The 23,064-nt window shown below is 44.6% G+C and overlaps 1 protein-coding gene across 16 annotated transcripts in view; it reads right to left on the bottom strand.

Moving 5' to 3' along the window:
- The window catches only part of LOC128335599 (connector enhancer of kinase suppressor of ras 2-like), a 443,349-nt gene that overhangs the window by 11,328 nt on the left and 408,957 nt on the right, over window positions 1-23,064 (bottom strand). For all 16 annotated transcript variants that reach the window (XM_053274147.1, XM_053274152.1, XM_053274150.1 and 13 more), the window contains 2 exons: window positions 21,606-21,679; window positions 13,506-13,577 (listed from right to left, as the gene is read on the bottom strand). In XM_053274147.1, the coding sequence (XP_053130122.1) occupies window positions 13,506-13,577; window positions 21,606-21,679 (146 nt within the window). The remainder of the gene's footprint in view (window positions 1-13,505; window positions 13,578-21,605; window positions 21,680-23,064) is intronic.

Consider the following 23,064-nt stretch of genomic DNA (forward strand, 5'->3'; position numbering starts at 1 on the left):
AATGACATCACAATCTTGTCTGATTCTCTTTACGCATCCAATAATAATATGCTAGTGGCAAATTATTTCGCAGAGTCCGGCAAAGGCATCGATTGACGAAGGACAATTTGATGTCAAAACATTATTTATAAATGACAATATGGTAGGCCAATAAGCTCTACAAACTGTGTTTGACCCCACTGTTCATTATGGCAGGCAGCTCTACCAATGTATTAATTGCTAGCTAGGAAGCACCTCAAAACAAGCCTTCAAATGACCATAATTGCTTTGCAAACAAATAGCAATGCCACTGAAAAGAGTAAAGCTAAAAGCTGCAATGCATATTTTGCCTCGTAGCTTAGTGGAAAACCCATTAATTCTGCCTGAGTGGTTTCAAAAGATGAGCACACAGCCATTTTGCTTCTCCTGCAAATTTCTTAAATCAGTAAGACAAAATAAAATAACAGCTGTTCAACATTCTCTCCAAACATTTGAAACAGTGGCAAACATGAACCAAGAAAGTGGAAACTGAACAGCTACATTTCATTTCTTTGAAGCAGCTTTAATCTGCAGATTGCATCTTATATTGCTTTTTGAACCAAATGAGCGCTTGTGCTGCATGTATTTTAAGCTCACATTTGTGTACACTGGTTTGCACCCTTATCCTAAAGAAATTACTCTGGCATAAATCCCATCTGTAATTGGTGGGAGACTGTGCTTGCTTGACCTCAAGCATACAGACTCATAGGGATCTTTGGATTGATATTGACATGAAGAGAACATTTGTTTTTAATTGTAACTTTGTGAAGTTTTAAGGAATTTGTTAATTCTAAAGTGCCTTTTTTTTTTTTTTTGCTGTTAGCCACCTTAGGTTTTTTTAAGGGTTTCATTCTGTAAAGTCTTGGCTGGACTGCAGAGTTTGAGAATGCACAGATAATGAGACTTTGAGGCAATAGGAATTGGGGGTTAGGTTCCTGGAGGAGAAAAAAGGGCTGAAGGGGAAAAAAAAAACAGAAATAAGAGAAATAAAATGCCATACTGTGCTCTCCAGGTGTCCAGCTGTCCAGCAATGCCCCCCCCCCAGTTCTGCTGATTTCCCATGAAAAATCATGCGGGAATTTTATTTTTACAAAAAAGCACAAAGTAGCCACATGACCTCCCTAATTTGGACTGAGGTGGGGGAGGGGGCACTAACCCTTTACCCCATGCCACAACCCCAATCAGCACCCCTCCCTCAAATAAAAAGAATCATTGCAGATTCAGCTTGCCTCTGCAATTAATACCACTTGCTAGGGAGGCACCACCACCACAAATGCCTCCCCTCTGAATCCTCCCATGGCTCCCCCCCACCACATCCCGTATGATCTCTCTGCTCTTTTCTCCTGATGCATGCCTGCTTGTGACCTTCCTCTCTTCAGCTGCCCAAAATTGATCTGCTCCCTCACATGATGTCACCCTTTGCCCTTGTTGCCCCTTGTGCCTGGAACTGACTCCCACAACATGCCACTTCCATCAAATCCCTCCTCAAAATCCACCTTTTATGTGAAGGCTTTGGCACACCGTCTTACGCGACATACCCTCCTGCAGCAGTTCTCAGACTTGGGTCCCCAGATGTTGGATTACAACTCCCATCAGCCATAGCCACAATGGCCAAAGGCTGGGGCTGATGGGAGTTGTAGTTCAACAACATCTGGGGACCCAAGGTTGGGAATCCCTGTTCTGTGATAATTAGGCCTTGGCATACATGCCCCTCAGTTGTGGAACGCACTCCTCCCAGATTTGAGGGGATTATCTTCTTTGGAGGCCTTCAGGAGAGCTTTAAAGAACCATCTTTTATTATTATTATTATTATTATTATTATTATTATTATTATTATTATTATTATTATGGTGGCTCAATAATAATAATAATAATAATAATAATAATAATAATAATAATAATAATAATAATAATAATAGCCTGGCTTTTAATGATATTTAGTTTTAATTGCAATTTTAACCTGCTTTTAATTGGTTTTTTATTTTAATTATGTATTTCTGATTTTAGTGTAAACTGCCCTGAGCCACTTTAGGAAGGGCGGTATATCAATAAAATAAATAACTAAATAATAAAGAAATATTAATACCACAGAAATTAATGGATATTCTTCCTCCATTTCCTTTCTCTCCCTCTGTCATCTTTCCTGTGTAATTTTTGTTTGTTTGTTTATAAGCCCCTCAGAATAAGGACCTGGCCTCCAGTACTGTGCACACTGGGGGTGCTATATAAACAATATTTCAGGTATTATTTGGATTTTCTTCCAAGGAAGATGTTTGTTTGGAAGTATATGTACATGCGCGCGCGCGCGCACACACACACACACACACACACACACACACACACACACACACAGATATACTGCATCTCGCATGAAGAAGTCTGCCCTTTTCAAACATATCAAGTCTTTGTAGCGCTTGCGTTCCTGCAATTGCGTCTGTCACTGTTGCTGCATTTTGACAAAAAAAATCACTCATGGGATATGCGCTAAGTATTCTCTCTGATTCAATAATTTGACATGATTTTGCTGATCTCATTTCACGCAGCGCCTGCTTAGGTTTGTCAAGCCAGCAACAGAGAAATAAGCCCTCGATGGCTTAACAGTCGAGAAGTGAACCATAACAATTCATGCTTTCATGTGCAGATCTTTTATGTGCTTAATGGACTTCCTTACCCTCTTCATCCTATCTCTTCAAAGCCTAGTTGTGTTTTTGTGGTCTCAAGCCACATTTTTCTTCCTTTTTTACTATTTCTGTTAAGCCTTTAGTTCTGAAGAACTCTTCAGGTTGGACATTCAGCAAAAGAGAGAATATTATTTTGTGAATAAGGCCATTGCCTTTCCCAATATAGGTATCAAATAATCCTGTCAGCCATCTCAGCAATAGCATAATGGCTCTGAAGTAGTTTCCCCTGCCCTCATGAATGCAATTTTGTATGTCCTGGTCGGTTCTTCTAAATAACATCTTATCATCTGGTTCTCTTTCCCTTATTTCTCCAAATCACTGCAATTGTTTGACTGAAATATTAGCTTGCATGCAAATATCCACATAATGACTGGATTGAGATCATAGCTGTATTAGCATATTTCCCCCTCCTGATTGGCTTTTGTAGTTGCTTGAATTGTCTTCTTGTTTTGGATGTTAAGGCTGCTTTTCAAGGAATAAATTGCCAGCTTAATGTCTTAGCTGAAACAGCAAAATATGAAAAATGCTTGGAGAATGAGGTTTAGACTCTGAAGATGAGTTTTCTGCTTGAAGTGGATCTTCTGCAAGCATAACAAAATGTTACTTCAGGATTGGCAAAACTGAGGTTGCCAGTTTGAAGCCCCACTGGAAACACCTATATCAGGCAGCAGCGATATGGGAAGATGCTGAAAGGCATGATCTCATACTGCACGGGAGATGGCGGCAATGGTAAACCCCTGCAAAGAAAACCACAGGGCTCTGTGGTCGCCAGGAGTCGACACCCACTCGACGGCACACTTTACCTTACCCCACTAGAGATGGAAAATAGGTTACATTGCACTTACAGCTTTCTCTATGTTATCACTTAGGGGTGTGCGAGCCATCCATTCTGGTCCGGCTGTTGAACCGGGCCAAGCCAGTTCACGGGCCGGATTGGGTATACTTGTAAAGGGGTCATCCTTAATCCTAATGGTAAAGGTGGCAGGTTGGGGAACAGCCAAAGAAAGCAGCCGCCTCCATACCTTTATAAGAGGCAGCGGTGAAGAAGCGGCAGGGGGAGGCAGTGGGGGGGGGGGCTCCTCCAAGCCCCCGCCACCTCCCAAATGACAGCCCGGGCCAGCTGCAGCCCGGTTCAGGCCTCTGCACATGCACAGAGGCCATTTTTGTGACCTCTACACATGCACAGAGGCCATCTGCACCACCACACAATTTGCTTAGTGACGCAAATGGCCTGGGCTGTCATTTGGGAGGCTGGCAGGGGGCTTGGAGGAGCCTTGGCTGCTTCTTTGCTGCTGCTCCACCATTGCCTCCTCTAAAGGTACGGAGGCCGCTTTCTTTCACTACCCACCCTCCGCCTTTACCATTAGTATTAGAGATGCCCCCTTTACTTGTAAAGGGGAATCCTCAAGGATTCCCCTTTACAAGTATACCCGAGCCAGTCCAGGAGCTGGTTCTTTGAACCGGGGTCTGGTCCGGTTAGAACTCGGAGCGGCATCCCTCTTTGGGGGGCCGGGTCGGTTCAAATTCGGACCACCTGAACCGGGCTGGCTTGATGTCAAGCCCAGCTCAAAGCAAGCAGGCTCGCACATCCCTATCACCCCTGCTTCATCCCTACCCCCAAATGATTAGGGTAAAATTGCAGTCGTTTTTGCACAGAGGAAAGCATTAGGTAAAAATGAACAAATTGTTGTACTCTCTCCATGGAGTAATCTTTGGAGGACATTCCTGCCAATTTTCATTTCTATGCCTCTGTCAACAATGATAAAATTGTATAGTAGTTTGTGTGTGTGTAAAACTTTCTTTCAAAATGCCATTGCAAATTTGGCCACTGCAGGCTGGATGGTCAGGACAATAAAAGCATGATAACACACTGAAAGCTGAAAATATTGCATTGTTATCACCTCTTTTCCATCTCTAGTGATGTAGGACTTGTCAAAAATCACAATGAGCATTCGTCCCTCCCTGATGGAACCAACCACACCAGCTGGCTCATGTACTAGTGCTGCTGACCCTCAACAAGTGGAATTCGGTGACAAACTAAACTTGGAGATTTAGTTTGGCACATAGCCAAATTGCCAAAATGCCAACCTACCTTCCACCAGTTCGTCTAACACTCTTTGAAGTCATCAGAGTTACTGACCATTGCCACCTTTTCTGGCAATGGACATCCATGCTACTGTGGCCATGTGTATATTTTGTTGCGACTTTTGTTGCCCTTAAGCCTGTTGTACACATTACAAAGCAAGAAACCAGGATTTGTCCCTGAGGTGCACATCAGATATGCACAAAAAGATATGCGGAAGCAGCCTTTCATGCCTCCAGCTCCCCATTTAAAATGTGCTGTCATGTGCTTACGCATGCACTAGCATACCAGTGCAGCACTCACTGACGTGCTCACGCTGCGCACACAGGTGAGTCATTTAAATGAAATTCAGGCAAGGGCAATGCCAAACAGGTAAGGGTGTGAGTGTGCACAGCTAGTGTCTTGTTTTATTTGGGCCTTAATTTAGCTTTCCCAGAGAGTCACAGCCAGTTCTGCTTCTCTGATTATGGTACCTGTGTTTTCCAATACCTCTTAGTCACAGTCACACATTTTTAGATGCATCTTTAACAACTATAGATATTCATCTGAAATACGTAAGGAGCACACAGGCTTTTAGACCTCCTGATGAGTTACACAGTCCCCTCCATCTGGGTGCCCCCATCAGTTTTGGAACTATGGTTCATACTGTAGTAGTAGTGTCTAAACATGTATTGAAGATAAGAATAATTTCAAAGGAAAGACTCCTGAAATAACCCCAGATTTTGATTTGGGTGCCTAGTGCTTTTATTTTGGGGCACCTAGCCTGGATATAATGTGGGTAATTTCACATGATGGCTCCTATCTGCCTTATATTTTGCAGAATCTTTTATGCCTCTCAGCAGGAGCAATCCTACAAATTCTATAAGATGGCCCTCCTGCTAGCAGCACAAGTTTCAAAAGGCCATGAGTATTGTAGGAAGATTTCTTGTAAATCCACCTAACATATTCCTATGAAAGCAACACCTCCTATAAAGGTGTTCCTATAAAAGGTGTTTTATAGGTGTTACTATAAAAGGAACAGCTCTACCTACAGAAATTACTGATGGGTAGTCACTTCCCCAATCTGAACTGGAAATAATTTGGGGAGATGAGTTAAGTTGTCGAACAGCTGCTAAACATTCATCAACATGTTTAGCATGTTGATGGAGAGTGGGAGGGGAGAGTGGAAAGTGGCAGCTGTGGGTGGAGCCCTGAATTGTTTGCTCTGACCCCTCCCCTTCTGCAGGTACATGAGTACACCTGGAGGCAGAGGTGCAGGCTTGAGGGTGAGAGTGCAAGGGCTCTCATCCTGCGCTCTCAGCCTGTGAGAACAGCCTGTGGGCTGCAAGGAATTGTGGAGAGTGATCAGACTTCAGATGCAGCTTCTAGCTTGCATCTCATTTCTTCTTGATGGCCTGAGAATGAAAGAACCTGAGCTTTGCATGGCCTTGAGGAAACTTTTTTAAATGCTGCCTTTAAAAAACTCTTTCCTTTTAAACTCTGCCCACTGTTCTTCTCGCAATCCTGAAGCTCCAGGGAGTTCTGGGAACCCTCCCTCAAGGATATTGAAGGACCACTTCAATAAACTTAAGAAGCCTCAGTTTCCAATCTGTTACACTCCACTACAGACCCTACAGCAGCCCCACCTTGAGGTTTGGGGAGTAGGCGTTGCCATCATCTATCTTGAGTCCATTCCCCTTTCCAGATGCCTGGTTAGGCAATATCAGAATTTCAAGTGTTTGTCCCTGAGGGTGGCCCTACAAGATAGGAAAGGTATTCTGTTGGTGTACTGACCACCCCACTGAACCTGGCCTCTCTACCTGAGCTGGTGGAGGTGGTCTTGGAGGTGGCATTGTGTTCCCCAAGACTTATCTTCTTTATATATATTTCTCTTAGGCGTACCCGTCGCTAATCCCATGTGTGGCAGCTCTTGTGAGAGTTAGCGAGCAGCTGCCGGATAGCGATGGGGATGGGTGGGAGGGAAGAAAATGGCGGCAGTGGCAGCTAGCCAGGCACCCAGGTAGGAGAAAAAACCTGGTGGCGAACAGCAGCAGCATCTGGCCAGCCTGCCTGAGGGAGGGAGGGCACTGGGCAGAGAAAATGGCTGCGATGGGTGGGGGAAGAAGGCAGCGACGGGCGGGCGAAGGCAGCAGGTAGGCAAAGAAGATGGCGGTGGTGGGTGGGTGGGCAGAAAGCAGTGGCAGCGGGCAGGCAGGTGGAGGGAGCGGAGGCCAGCGATCAGGGAAGAAAACGGGGGTGGGGGGGACTAGAGGTGCAGCTGCTCTACGCCCAGCCCAGCTAGTTATCATTATTATCAATGTCCACGCTGAGGCCCCCCTAGTAGGAGCAACTCAGGACTTCATGGGCCTATCTCTAACTAATATTGGGCCCTACTCATGTGGTGGAACATATGCTGGATTTTGGTTTTTGCCAACCAGGAACTGAATGATCTGCAGGTGGGGGAAATTTGATACAACTCCCTTGTCATGGACAAATCATCTTGTGGGTTAAGTTTGACTGCTCCTTCTAGCCTCTGAAGGGGTGGTGGACCAATTAGAATGGTCATGCTGGCCTTGGGCCGAAATAAACAATACTACTACTACAACAATTAGAATGGTCCACCCCTGAAGGCTTATGGATCCGCTCAGTCTCCAGACAGCTCTTGGGGAGTTTCCAGTGTCCAGAACTGGGGACTCTGTCAAGGCCCTGGTGAATCTCCAGAATGTGGAGATAGCCTGGGCTGTTGATATGATGACTCCTAAATGGCCTCTCTGGCTTGGTGGAGTCCATTCCACTCCTTGGTTCTCCTTGGAGCTTAGGGCAATGAAACAACTTGGACGATGGCTAGAGTGATGCTAGAGGAAGACCCGTAATGAATCTGACTGAACATGGTCTAGAGCCCATTTTAGGAACTACTCTGTGGTGGTGGGGTATGTGTGTGTCATGCATCAAACTCCCCGCCCCCCTGCCTCCATTGTGTTTGCCAATTAGAATGGTCAGCATTCTTATAGGCCAGGAGAGCTGTTTTGTGTGGCAAAGTCACTGCTTCATATAGGCCCCTGGGTGACAAAGGAAGAATTATCAGAAGCCAGTTCATTTAACTGATAAAGTTGCTTGCAACGGTGCCAATTTGCACTCCAGGATTTTGGCAGATCCAGGAGACATGCCTCAACAACCATCTGGCGCAGTTGTGATGGATTCTTTTCAGGTAGTGCAGTCTGAGGAAGTGGCTAAGATCCTAGGCAACATCATGGGCTCTGGACCTTTGCCCTTAATGGCTAGTAAAATCTGCCAGGGAAGGAACAGTTATGTGGTTGGAACCAATTATTAATGCTCCACTAAGGGAAGGCAAGATGCCATTGAGCCTCAAGGAGGTGGTGGTCAGACCACTATTGGATGCTCAGGTGGAGGAGGTGGCCAGGGGTGCCTTTGCACAGTTTTGGCTAGTGCGCCCTTTCTCAAGTAGGCAGATCTAGCCGCAGTTACCAATGCCTTAGTCACACCACAGCTGGATTACTGCAATGTGCTTTATGTGGGGATGCCCTTGAATTCAGAAACTTCAGTTGGTGCAGAATGCAGCTACCAGGGTTTTCTCTGGAACTGCTCTCTTGGAGCATATTACACCTATTTTGAAAGAGGTGCACTGCCTTCCAATTTGTTTCTGGGTCCAATTCAAGGTTTTGGTTATTACCTTTAAAACCCTTCTAGATAACTGAAGGACCACCTTTTCTCAAGGGTTTCTGCACACCCAACAAGATTGTCAGAGGGGCCTTTGCTCTGTGTGCCGATGTTGAGAGAGGCTAAATTGCCGTGCATGCAGGGCAAGGCCTTCTCTGTGGTTGCCCCCAGGCTCTGGCATATTCTCTCCCTGTGGATGTCCACTCTTTGAAATCTGTGGCTGCTTTAAAAAACAAACAAACTCAAGACATTTTATTTATTTATTCTGGCTTTTATCCCTGAGGGGCTGCCACGTCTTTCAGTTCTTGTGGTGTTTTGTTTTGTTTTTAATGGCAGATTTTTTTGGTGTGTTTTATGGTTTTTACTATTTAACTGATTTTAGGGTTTTTAATATGATTTTAATGGAATTTTATTGGTTTTTAACTTTTGTAAACTGCCTTGAGATGCCTTATGAAAGGCAGTATAGACATTGTACAAACAAACCAATACATAAATAAAATAAACATAAACTGGGCCCTGAGAAGCCCCACCAGATCTCTCCCAACCCCTTTCTTCACTTGTGCTGCCAGCGGAAGAGAGGGAGAGAAAGGGAAAAACACTCCCCTGGCTCTCAGCGCCCCTGGCTGATTCTCTCCCCTGGCTGGCTCTCAGTGGCCCAGGCGTGGGAGGGGGGAGTTCGCTCTGGGCTCCTCTGGAGCCCGAGCCGCGCCCCTGTATGCGTGACATCATGCGCACGGGCGTACCTCGAGGGGCCACCGAGCGGGGCTGGACCCAGGCCGCCGCTCGGCTGGCTCTGTGCCTGCCAGTGTCTCTCACTTAAGCACAGTGATTAAAAACTTGGCACTGACATGGGGCAATTCACAGAGAGGCTTATTCAAGGGGCAATTACTAATCTCTCAGCCAGGGTCAATGGAAGCAATAGAATGGGCTGAACAAGCAAAGAGAGAGTATTCAATGTAAAGGAACAGGATCACAGAAAAGCCTTCATAGCATTTTGCCTATCTACACTGGACATACGGGGGATGCAATTGCATTTTATTACCACCACTCCATCACCACAAATCAGGTCTGGAAAAATACAGGAAGGGGAATGCAGAAAATATTGGAAATCAATTTCTTGGAAGTGATGTCGAGTAGATCCTCTGTCAAAAGTGAGTGAACCAAGGATGGCAATTTCAGAGAAAAGGGCTTATGTGAATCCTCCCATTTTTTTCATAGCTGGGATGTGGAAAATTCTTATAAGAGCTCATTGTTTACAATAGTATTCTGCTTTTTAAAAAGAAAAAAATTACTGTTTTAAATCAGTTGGATTTAAAACAGCAATGCATAGTTGCAAAATACAGCAATGCATTCCTATTTATCTGATTTTTTTTTTTAAAAAAACATCCTTTTAAAAAACATGTATACTCTGCATTTCCACATAGTCTCAGGGCAACTTATGGTACAATGATCACCAATACCAAACACAATAACAACAGAACAAATAATATAATAATAATATTATAATAATTCTTAACAAATAAGAAATAATAAACAGAACAGAACAAAAAACATCCCTTTCTATAATTTTCAACTGTTCACACTCATTGCAACTACAGGTTTGAAATGCTTTTCAAAATCTGTTTTGGAGTGAACCAAAACAGGGGGTTCCTTACAGTCCCAGCTTCTCCCTTGTCCTTAGCAAGCACTGTCTTTAGGGCAGTTAAAAATATTAATAAGTTGCTGCTTTTGTCTAATTGGAATTAATCTGGGCAACCGTTTTCTTCTCCTTTTCCTTTTAATCTCAAAATCCATGATCATCTCTAGTTCCTGAACCAATGAAAAGACACCACATTCCTTGTTGATTTTTTTTCAGATGGAATAAATCCGTACAAGCCCATATGCCAGGAAGGAAGGAACTCTTGCTTCCAAGTAAATGTGTGCCCCAGCACTAATACTGTTCTCTTGACAAGGTGCTGAGTGACCAAGACAAACTGGAACACATGTATTAATTTCATGAATAATTCATGGCAGGAACACAAGCGTGTGAGTGCAGATCTGACAAAGCAGCATGAGGACATTAATTTTGCAAAGCATCATCTGTCTGCAACAAGCAGAACAGCAGGAAAGGCCCTGAAGAACAGCCATGTGGGCTGAGGGTGAGTCCTCACCCATTGATACAGAACCTTTTCATCAGTACAGATGTAGATCCAGTAGAGATGGAGGTAGCCAGCTTAGCTGCAAATCATAGGTTGCAAATTTGGAGCCAGCCTAGGGAATGTGGCATACCTCTAAGAAGAGCGCTGATGGATCAGACCACTCCAGCCTCAGAGACACGATGCCTCTCAATCCCAGTTGCAGGGGAGCAACAGCAGGAGAGAGGGCAGGCCCTCACTTCTGGCCTGTGGGCTTCTCAGAGGCATCTCAGAGGCTTCTCAGTGGGCTTCTCAGAGGCATCTGATGGGCCACTGTGGGAAACAGGATGCTGGACTAGATAGGCCTTGGGCCTGATTCAGCAGGGATGTTCTGATGTGCTTATGAAGGCTTCATGCAGTGACCAACTAGAAGCACCGACTAAACTCCATTCCAGAGCTCCTCAGCCATTCTGATGCATACAAAACTCCGACGCACACTCCTTTCCACATCCCCTTCTTCTGTAGATGTGCTCTGACATGTAAAGAGTTCCATAAATGGGGTAAGAGAAGCCTTTCTCTGCACCCAGGAGCTCCGTTGGCACATCAGAATTCTCAAATTAGGAAGGAGTTCTCGATTCAAGGTGATAGTTTGGACCTAGAAAGACGCAAGTGGTCTGGGTCTGCTTTGTTTCAGGGAGAGTCTTCTCCCTTGAGCACTGACTTTTACAAATGATCTCAGGGGAAGCTATGCTAAGAGCAGGCTTTTTAGTGATAGCTCCAGAACTCTGGAATGGTCTCCAGTGAAGCCCTCCTGGCTCCTCCTCTCGTTCAGATCTGAAGGCAGGTGAAGACATTTTTAAAATTTTCAAAAGTGAAGACATTCCTCAAGCTGTGGGAGATGGCCATTTTCAGGGTGAGGTTTTTATTGGTGTTTTTCTTATTTATGCTGCTTGGGGTGTGTGTGTGTGTGTGTGTGTGTGTGTGTGTGTGTACACATATACATCAGGGGTTCTCAAACTTGGGTCCCCAAATGTTGTTGGAATACAACTCCCATCAACTGTCTTCAGCCATTGTGGCTGGCAATTATGGGCATTGTTACACCTGGGGACCCAAGTTTGAGAACTCCGATATATAGCCCCACCCCTCTCTCTCTGATCTTAATTGCTGATATTTGCTTTTAATCTGTTTTGCAAACCACTTTGGATTTTTTTTTAAGCTGAAACATGGCATATAAATATAGTACATACATGAATGTACTATATACATACATGCATGCACCCATAAAAAATGGGCAGTTTATATTCAGCAGCTCTAAAAACAAAGCAAGAAAAAAAGCAAGAAAAACTCATCTGTCTACGCAAATGGATAGCTGAAACCAAAACAGGTATTAGAAAGATGGACAATATAAAGCCAATGCACACGATCCCCAGAGAGGGCAAGGGGGGAGGAGGAGAGCCAGGGTTCCACCTACCTTCCCCCCAAATGATCCATTGTGTGCTCATGGGCGCACCATTGTACATCCACACAATCCATGCTCCTTAGTTCAGCGTAGATCGCTGGAGGCCAGGACTCATTGTCCCAGCCTCTGGGAATCCCCCAATGCATCACATGATGAGTGCAGTTAATTGGGGGATCCCCATGAGTTGGGCACTCCAGGAGTCCAGCTGTGTATGCTCGGGCTGTGTGCAGCTCATGCATACGTGTGACCCTGGTGTCAGGGCTAAGGGCTCTCTTGCACCCTTAAGTCTGGCTAAAGGCTGGGGTTGAAAAAAAGGTTAGGTAAGGCGGCAGTGCCAATATTGGACCCAATCATGGCACTGCATGTCGGCAGTCTAACCCAGGCTGGTTAGGCTGCTCATGTGAAGAGCCTTATAGTGTCATTGGAAATGTCTGGATTTCCCCAACTAGCATACTATGTTTAAAGGTGTGTGATTGCATCATGGAAAATATTAAGACAGAAATCAAGCAATTCTGCTAATGGGCTATAGATTTTTAGTGCTATCAACTTTTGTTTGTTAGCAAGAACACAATAGGCAAGAGCACTTGGTTTCACCCGGAAGAGAACAATACCCAAATTATAGCAATCAGGGACAGAGCAGAAAGATCTCCCTCTCCAGAGAAGAGAGTATAAAATAACCCAGTTTTCCCCCCATGTTCAATTCTTTTTCTTTCTTCCCTTCGCCTTGTATATCTCACGCCTCTTTTAGGGCAGCTCTACACGTGATGATACCCCAGGGAAGGCCCCAGACTATTCTATTTATAGTACTATTTCACTGTTAAAGAAAGAATGAGAGGAAATCAGTAAAGACTCCCCCTACCATGTGGGAACAAAAATGGATATGGGGCAATTCAGAGAATGGCTGTTCAAAGGGAATTACTCACTAAACCTGTATCTGGGTTCAAGAGAAGCAATAAAATGGGCTAAACTTGCAAAGACAACATTTTTAATTTAAAAGCACAGGAGCCCTGAAAAGCCACTTGCTGACACTAAATAGGCTAGAACTGCAACTGCATTTTTTAAAAAACCAAAACCAAAAACCAAAACCTGCCATCCATCAGGTCTGAAAAGCACAGAAGGGAAATGCAAAAAACACTGGAAGTTAAAAAAAGAAGAAGAAAGAAAATGACACCATGTGGCTGTGCCATAGAAGTGAATGGCAATTCCAGATGCAAGAAAAACCTGCACCCTCTCAGATAATTTTACTTGAACAGGAGACCAATCTGGCTAAAGCCCTACTTTGTGGCCTACTTAGCATCATGGTTAATCCATCCCCAGTTTCAGCTGTACAAATAGCTCCACAGTCATCTCCATTAAATGTGTAAGAAGTATCTATTCAGAGCCCTGGGAAATCTCAACACGCCCAGGGAAGAGTAATTTCCTTTCGTTTTCCTGCTCCATATATATCAGAATAAAATTACTCTAGTTCTATGCAGAATATAAATGTGTCTTACCTATTCATTTCTTCCAGGCAGTCAGTTGCAAAATAAAAGCTCTTAATTTTGGGATGGCAAGCTTTGAAAGCACTGCAAGAAAAGCAGACATGGGAAAAGAACTTTGTAAGTTTCTTTGTTAAAACTCGGTGAAGAAAACACAAAACATCACACAGTTCCAGTGAGATTGCAAGGACTTTGTGCCAGGCTCTTTAGGAACTGGGTGCAGAATTCCTGTAACCATTTTGTGCACCGGTAATTTTGATCATTTCCATGAGTATGCTGACAGAAAGGCAGGATATAAATTGAATGAGCCAGTTAAGCAACCACCACCAAATATTGTTACTAGCGCCACCACTGCCCCTCCTGTAGCACTTAAACAACTCAATCATTTCAGAACCGTTGTTCCATTTGTTCTCAATAACCCAATGAAGCAGGCTAGAGGCTGAGCAATAGTGACTGGCACAATGGCCTGGTTCAGACATAATGGGAAACCGTGGCTTTCTGCTGTGTGGACAACTCTTGGAGACCCACGTGTCCTTTGCTCTTCTCTTACTTTGTCCTCTCATTTTTTAATTTTATTTTAGGGAGGGAAAGACAAGGAAGACATTTTCAGTGGCTTTTCTCCCGCCTCAAAACTTCTCTCATTCAGAAACTCAAGTATCTGCTGGAAGTATGAATACAACAAATATTTATATGCCGCTTTTCAACCAGAGTCCCCAGAGCGGTTTACATGGGTATAAATAAATAAAGATGGCCCCCTGTCCCCAAAGGGCTCACCATCTAAAAAAGAAACGTAAGATAGACACCACCAGCAGCCCCTGGAGGGATGCTGTGCTGGGGATGGAGAGCGCCAGTTGCTCACCCCCTGCTCAATAAACAGAATCACCACTAAAAAGGTGCCTCTTTGCTCAGCAGGGGTTAATCAGTTTTAAATTTGGTCAGGTATTCAGTGGCTGAGGCCAATCAGGATGTGTGTGTGTTTATGTGTGTGTGTGTGTGTGTGTGTATGTGTGTGTGTGTGTATATATATATATATATGGGGTACCCATCGCTGATCTCATGTGTGGCAGCTCTCACAAGATTTCGCGAGCAAGCTGCCAGAAGTAGAAGAGGAAAGTGGCGACGCCGGAGGCGAGGCGGAAAACACAAAGGCGGCGCGGGGACAAAACAGTGGTGGTGGTGAGCAGGGTAAGAAAACAGTGGTGGTGGGTGGGCAAGAAAGCAGCAGCAGCTGGCAGGGTGAGAAAGAAATCAGCATCGGTGGGCAGGGGAAAGTAGAGGCGCAGATGTTCTGTGCCCGGCCCAGCTAGTATATTATTGTTATTGGCTGACATCCAGACTAACACTGCAGTAGGAGCAGGGGAAGCTGCCTTATGGTGAGTCAGGCCATTGGTCCATCTAGCTCAGTACTGTCCACACTGACTGGCAGCAGCTCTACAGGGTTGCAGGGAGGAGTCACCGGTGTGCTTTCCAGACTAGCTGCTCATCAGCAGCTAAATGCCTCCATTCGGGCAAGTCACATACGGAACAAAAACAGCCGGGGGAGCAGTCTCGCAGCAACTAACAACCTGGAAAAACAGCAACTTTTCCACGCCGGATATACAATGTCCTTGCCCTATATTGCAGCAATTAAATTCGCAACAAGGCATTGGAAATGTGAACGGCACCCTGCTGTCCATGTAGGGACTGCGGTGTCACGACACAGGAAGTAGGGAAGCACACTTCCAAGATTCGTCCTGATCCCGTTGTAGGGTCTAGTCTGGAAAGCGCCCTGGAGATGCTGCCAGGGATTGAGCCCAAGACCTTCTCCATGCCAAGTGGATGCTCTGCCACTGAGCTACGGCCCCATCCCCGAAGTGCAAATATGTTGCACGAATGCAAGGATGTGCTAGCTAGTTTATTTATTTATTTTTATTTATTCATTTGATTTATATACCGCCCTTCCAAAATGGGTCAGGGCGGTTCCACGCTGGAACCATGCTAGTTCCTCTAAGTTGGGAGCTGGTGTTCTAGAGTAGTGTTGCATCAATGCGGCAGGGTGCCACCGGTGGTAAACACCCTCTTCCCCAGGCCATCTCTACTGCAGGGAACAATGCAAAGCTATCCAGTATCGTTGTCGTGCATGAGCAACATTTGTGCAAGCAGACCAAGACTGCAAGAGCGTGTGCAGCTTTGAGCATCCAAACTTCGTAACAAAAAAAAAGTATCCAATCAATTTAAGGGGGAAAGATAAAGAAACATGGTTCCTTGTCCAAAAAGGGGTCACAGTCTAAAGCTACAATAGCAAAGGCGGGGGGTCGGTGGGGGGAGAGAAAACACCAGCAACAGACACTGGGAGGTATGTTAGGCTGGGCTATGCCGTTGCTTTCCCCCTGTTGAATATAAGAGACCCCCCCACTTTAAAAAGTTTCTAACTTTATCCAGTTACTTACTTATACAGGAGAACCTCAGTATTCGCTCAGCATTCAAGGGTTCCATTCTCTGCTACTACCGCGGATATGGTAACCATGAATCCTGAGTAATTGGGGCAAGGTAAATCCAGGGGTCAGGTTCCCGGAGGTCAGGAAAATGTCTGGGAAATGGGTAAAATGGCCCTAAAACACAGGGGGGATGTGGCCTACCATGCTTCATGAGTCCCCAGCAGTCCAGCAATGCCCCGCATGAGTAAAGAATCAGCTGAAAATTGCATTCATTGGGGGCATTTTATTTTTTTTAAAGAGGCATAAATTGCTCCTGATCTCTGCCATGGACAAAATGGTGGCCGGAAATGACTTCTGAAATTTCTAATTCCAGCCACCCCCTGACCTGTGGATACGTGGGTTTAACTCTCCCCCCATTCCCCTCCCCCCATGTATACCGAGGTCTGGTGTCCATTACCTGACCGCGGATACGTGAAATTGCAGGTGCTGGACCCACAATTAACGAGGTTCTCTTGTACTTTATTATGGTCATAGACCAGGATACATGCAATGCTACAATCTACAAAATAAGCAAGGTAATCAATAACAAAGATAACAATGCTAAAATATTAGTTTATCCAGTTAGCAGTGGTCTTAGCTTTGCCCCCAAGTACCCCACAAGATACTTTAAGGAGGTGTATCAGCGCTGTTTTCTAAATTGCATAGCTCCTCTGAGCCTCACAGTCTTGCTAGATCTGATCAAGATCCAGCACCCTATTTCCAGAAGTGTCCAGCCAGGTGCCTCAAAGTAGCCCAGAAGCAGGGTGTGAAGGCCTTCCTCCAATCTTCATCCCTCAACAACTGGTATTCAGAGGTATTGTACCTCTGAGCATGAAATTGTACCTCCACTCATGGCTAATAGTCATTGACTGAACTATCCTCCATGGTCAGGCAGGTTAAAAGTCTAAGAATTAAATGAAAAACTCTGATGAGCAGTAAAGTCAGTATCGGGAGAGAAAAAACCATGAAAGTAACATCTGTCACTTCACCGCCACCAAAAAGAATGTTTCTGTTGAATAAAGGATCACTCAATGGGGTTTTTTTGTGTGCCCGGCTGTTGGTCCAGGATGTGCAACTACCTAAATCTTTTTTAGTATCATTCTCTTATTAAGCTCCTTAGGAGGGCCTTCAAAGAGCCATTTTCTGCATTTTCATTAGAAACTCAGACCAGGTCACAGCAGAGCAGTGCATGTAATACCCCTCAATGTGTGACCTTTTAGGAAATGAACTGGAAACCCTTTCAAAGCAGACACTTGCTGTTCGCAGAGGGAACGATTTCCAAAAAAGCTCGCTTTCCTTGGCACAATAGCTCTCTGATGGAAGATGGCATTTGCTGGTAGGAAAAAGAAATTGAAAGGCATGCTGGAGACCTTGGGTTCTTGATGGTGTGTCCACTGAATAATTCTTCAGAAATGGCTCTGCAGGGAAGCGGAGGCTAGAGCTCGCTGGAGGGGCGTGCCAAGGGGGGGCGGGGGGAGAGCCAACTTGAAATACATCATTTTCAACCCCTCCTCTTTGTTTTGGTGTGTTTCTTTGCCGAGTTGCAGAGTTAGCTGACAATATTAATGCATTTAAAGCAGTGGGGAGCTTCAAAGCAACCTCAATGCCATTGTGATGTAATTATTGGAGTAAACAGCACCCAGCTGACACTTTACTCTCCGTCCACCAAGAAAATACAGTGCAATGGAATCCCAACTTTTCCATTGTGTCTTGCTCATCAAAGAGACCTTCCCCTCTGACATTTTTCTTCTGGAAGAGCTCCATGTGGGGCCTGCTTTTCAGATCTCTTACCTCCATTATTCGTTCCTCTTGTACAGGACACTTTAATGCTTCTGACAACATGAAAGCCAGTTATTTTGTGCTCAAAACTCAATGTGTCTTCTTTTGATGCTGATCAATAAGAAATTCCTAAAGACTGTTACTGGCTTCTCATTATACCTAGTATGTGGATATAAAGGACTCCCATGACTTTCCCGTGTCTTAAGACGGGGTTCTCAAACTCAGGTTCCTAGAAGCAGGGGCGTATCTAGGGTGGAGCAGGCAGGGCACGTGCCCCAGGCGCCACTTGAAGGGGGCGCCATTTTAATTTTTTTTTTAAAAAAATTAAAAATTGCCAGTGAAAACAAAATAAACACTGAGCATGCTCAGATGGCCTCTATAAGGCCCCAGGCCATGCTATTTGAGCATGTGCAGTGGCCATTTTGTTTTCAGTGGCCATTTTTTAAGAACAAATTTTTTTAAAAAAAGAGGCCACTGCACATGCTCAAATGGTCCCTGCGAGGCCCTAGAGGCCAGTGGGGGGGGGGAGAGGGAGCTTTTGCAGACCTGCCCACAGCCTTTAGGAAGCCCCCCAAAAGGGCAACAGGTTTTTTTTTTTTTTTTTTAATAATATAATATGTCACTGTACACATATTTAGTTTGGCACTATGTATAGAGAATCAGGGCTTGTGTATACTGGGAGGAAGCTTATGAGCTAGGATTGTATTCATTTGCTCTTACTTTGATTCTTGTGATAAGTGAGTTAAATGTGATGTCTTAATAATATGGCCATTAATGGTGAGTTTGTCTAATCAGTGTGAAATCCTTAGTATTAAGGCCCACTGGGAGTTTCCTGCTCTCTTTCTCTCATTTTAACTGTCTTTCTGAAATACTAGAATATATTCCAAGCAGTGACACAGTTTACTCTGCATATCCTTTAATTATTTTCAGAGTATCTGGGAAATGTCAAATTCTCCATTTATTTTTACAACTTATGTAATAGTGATGCTACAATGCATAGTAGAGAATTAGACAGGCACTTCTGTTTAGTTTTCCAAGTACACCTCCACATAGTATTTGGGTATTTCATGAGCCCCAGAATACTGCAATTTGTAGTTTTCCAGCACTGTTTGGTCTGGCTATGTCCACTGCTAAATAGTTTTTGAAATATTAAAAGATTAATGAGCTTGACTTGTATTTTTCAGCTGATATTATGGTAAAGTTATCTGAAAGATGGGTTTCAGATGTTTGGATAGGGGGCAGAATTTCAGTGTTTGCCCTAGGCACTATTTTCCCTAGATACCCCTCTGCCCAGAAGTGATTAGAATACCATTGATTAGAATTAGTCCAACCACACCTAGGGACCCAAGTCTGAGCAGCCCTGTAAGAGAAAGATCTTTAGAAAGTTCTGTGAGCTGAAAAGTTGTTTCCAGAGCTTGGAAGCTCATAGATCTTGCCTAAGAACTAGTCCTGGGCATTTATCAGTTCAGACAAGAGTTTTGCATGACAATAAAGCAACTGACATAGCACCCAGCTATGAGAATCTAACAAGACAGTAGCCCTAAGGGCTGAAGATGGTATGGTTAGCTCAGGAATAGTGATCCGAGGCCACAATCAACCTGCATGGCTAAACAGCTTCTACATGAAGAAAAGGCATAAGACTTCTCGTAATCTGGTGAGATTGTCACTGACCACCACCTCCTTTAGTGGTTTTGTGGTTTTCCAAGGATGTGGCAAGCTGCCCAGTCACAATCTAGACAGTCTAGAACCTCCAGAAGCCAGCATTGCCTAGAAGAGTCTGTTGAGTAGCACATAATTGGAAATCAGAAACTCACACATGTGTGTTTTTCATGAGAGCTGATCAGGCGCCGTCAGATTGGAAGGGAAATAAACAGCCAGCCAGAAATTTTATTGCTTAATGTCTTCCATCAACCTGAATAAATTCTGTTTCACAAAGACGAGCACACACACTGAAAACATGGGGGGATCAAAAAAACCCGGGAGCGTCCACTAGGTGGCACACAGTAGCTACTAATTAATACAGCAGCATAGAAGAGGGTTCCCAAGAATAGCGGGGCCAAGGAAGGATAATAGAAGAGCCACTCCTTGAAATGTATGGGCACAAGCTGTTCTGGCATGCTAGTGCTGGCTTCCATGCCCCGAACTTGGGTGTGCCTTCGGAGAGCAGAACCATAAACTAGAATCTCAGCAAGATCATAAACTGAATTAATGTATATTTACATTGCAATGTTGGACATGTGCGTTCCGTGCTGCTTCCAGGATTTCAGGGGCTCCATTGGGCAAGGCACCCACAACGGGTCCTTCCCTTTAATTAGAAAGCAATGCTAGGAGTGCATACAAAGAATTATCTCATATTGCCTGTGAGCTTCTTGATCATGGGAAATGGGCGCAGTTTGGGGGTGTTGGGCCATAGCAAGCACCTGACCTCACCACCCTCTGGAGTCAGCCTCCAAACACTGGGAAATCTGCCTGCTGTATTAGAGATGCATCATGTTTTGGTTATGATACTCAGGATTCAGAATGCGAGATCGTAAAAGGAGGCTCTGTAGTGAAAAGCTATCAGGCTGGGATACAACAATTGTACTATGACTTATGATGGTTTAAATTGTGTGGGTTGTCACATATCTTACGAAGCTCTAACACCCAAGAGGTGTACCCTGCTGTCTGGGGAAGCTGGATTTCTAGTTCTCAGTGGCGTAAGAGTGATTCTTACATATTCTTTCTTCTTTGCCCTCGGGCCAGTGCAGCTGTGACCTATTTCTCTGTCTTTGATGTGTTACCAAAGAGTGAGCGAATGAATGAATATTTAGTTGTATATTAAACAAGGCCATTATATCCGACAGGAAACCAATTGGCAACATGGAGAATGTCAGTGACAATGCCTAGCTCCAAAATGTGAAGAGTTCCATATGCCAAGACAGTTCTACAAGATTCCAAACTAAAGGTCACAAGTCTTCAGAGGGTCTCGTCTGGATGTCAGATGTAGGAATTGGTGCCATGGTTGCCTTTTATAACCAGATGCTCCAGAAAGTGTGAACACATTTTTATTCTATTGGACCAGTGGCTTAAAAAAGAAGAAGCAGGCATAACCACATTGTTGATTTTCAATTGCACCCCCAAAGACGTGCCAGCGTTAGATTGAATGAGAAAGATGTCCCACAAGGCCACTGAAAATATTTATCTAAGGATGTTCTTAAGCACTTGTGAGTCGCTTCTTTAAACCAGGGGTAGGCAGCCTCTCCAGCAGTTGTTGAACTACAACTTTCCAGCAGTTGTTGAACTACAACTCCCATCATCCTTAGCCAAAATATATTGTGGCTGGGCTGGGGATGATGGGAGTTGTAGTTCAACAACAGCTAGAGAGCCTGGGTTGCCTACCCCAACTTTAAGCAGTGTGTATGTAGAAGAACTCCCCAGTGGGTTGTGTTCTTGATGCCCTAACTTAGTGCAAAAACTATATAATGATTATTTCAGATTTGGGGTAATCAGAAAGTTGATGTTGAGTTATAAGGAAGACAGTGACCGTTTAGGTAAATTGGGCACAAGCCTTGGAGACAGCATTTCTCACTATGGTGCAAAGGCAGGAGTTGCTGCAGATTAGAATTAGGAAAGAGAGAATCATAGAAAGTTAGAGCTGGAAGGAACCTTGGAGGTCTTCTCGGCTAACCCTTGCCAAGAGCAGGAAACTCTGCTACAGGTGGCTGTCCAGCCTTTGTTGGATGCATAGGAATGGAATGCTAAAGCAAACTGCACATTCAGTGTCCTCCCTGTACAAAATTAGGAAAGACCCTTTGGCAATGAGACCTGGTAATCTTGAACTGCAAAATTCAGGAAACAATTTGTGCAATGAGAAGTTGGAGACCTCTCCTGTGATACTTACTGTTTCCTCCTGCATTCAATGGCTCTGTCTATCCTGAACTCTGGCAAACTGATGAATCCTTCTGCTTTTTCATCCTATCAGGAGAGAAAAACAGAAATACTGTTGACAAAGAGCAAAGGGCTGAGAGAAGAGAACTCACTCACTCTTTTCATTAAAGGTGCTCAATTCCCAGATTACTGAGCAAGGGACAGTTAATACCAGTTGTGTTTGTTGATGACCTTTAGATATAAAAATGTCTGGGGAGTGGGGGGAAAGGCAAATTCACACCTATTAATAACTCAGTCCTGTGCTCCCTAGTGATTTGCATTGTGGCTCTCTGTGTCAGAAATACAGCTTCTGAAGTTGATGTTACATGGATTGTTTTTTATTCCGAAAAACTCAGTAAGAAGACTACAATCCAAAGCCGGCTTGCGACTGTCACCTGCTGCTCCCACCGGCCGGGCCAACCCGCCTCCACCTGCCCCCAGCATCCCTATTTTCTCCTCCATCGCTAGTCCGGCAGCTGCTTGCGAACTCTCACAGGAGCTGCCACACATGGGCTTAGCGATGAGTATGTTTAAGAGAATTAAATATATAGATAGATATGTCCACCCTGAAGGTGACACAGACTTCAGAGATATGACTGAGGCCTAGTTGGCCCATGGGATGGAGGGTCGACACCCTGGATAAGTGAGCAGGAGGAACAGTGAACTGATATACAGGAGAACCGTGTTATTTGCGGGGGCTCCGGTGGTGGGGGTGGGGTGTTTAGTGAATCTGTGAATAATGGGACATTAGGGCTATGGGGATCGGGTGAGTAGGTTCCCGTACCCCCCAAAATCACCCCTAAATGGCAAAATGGACCAAATAGAGTGCCTTACTCTGGTCCACTGCCTTTCACTTGTCCATGGATCTCACCCCACAAGTAAAAAGGTGGCCCAAATTTGCATGTTTGGTGCTGTTTTTCCTTCAAAATGAGTCATAAAATGGCTCTGATGCACAAAATGGTGGCCAGAAATGAACTCCACTGTCATTTCTGGCTGCCTCTGATCTGTGGACATGCTGATTTAACACCTCGTTTGCCATTTCCAGATTGCCTATATTGAGATTGGGTGTCTATAACCCGGCCACGGATATGCAAAACTGCGAGTGCTGGACCCGTGATTCATGAGGTCCTCCTGCATAGGAGGAAACGGATATGAGGTAACAATCAGAGAAGGATGTGACACAGGAGTATGATTTGGCACCATCCCCTCAGTGGTGTGACCACTAAGTCTGGTGCTGCCAACTGCTACTTGTCCTCAGAAGAATCTGAATTAAGATCTTAATGATCTTAAAATGATCTTAAAGAAGATCTTAAAATGGAAGATAACCTGATTCCCATATGCATCTGCCAGGGCCCTTGGCTCATCATCTCAGGCTCTGCTCATGACCCCGCCACTAACAGATATCCGGTCAGCGGGGACTAGAGACAGGGCCT

Source organism: Hemicordylus capensis, chromosome 11 (assembly GCF_027244095.1).
Source record: "Hemicordylus capensis ecotype Gifberg chromosome 11, rHemCap1.1.pri, whole genome shotgun sequence".
Lineage (NCBI taxonomy): Eukaryota > Metazoa > Chordata > Lepidosauria > Squamata > Cordylidae > Hemicordylus > Hemicordylus capensis.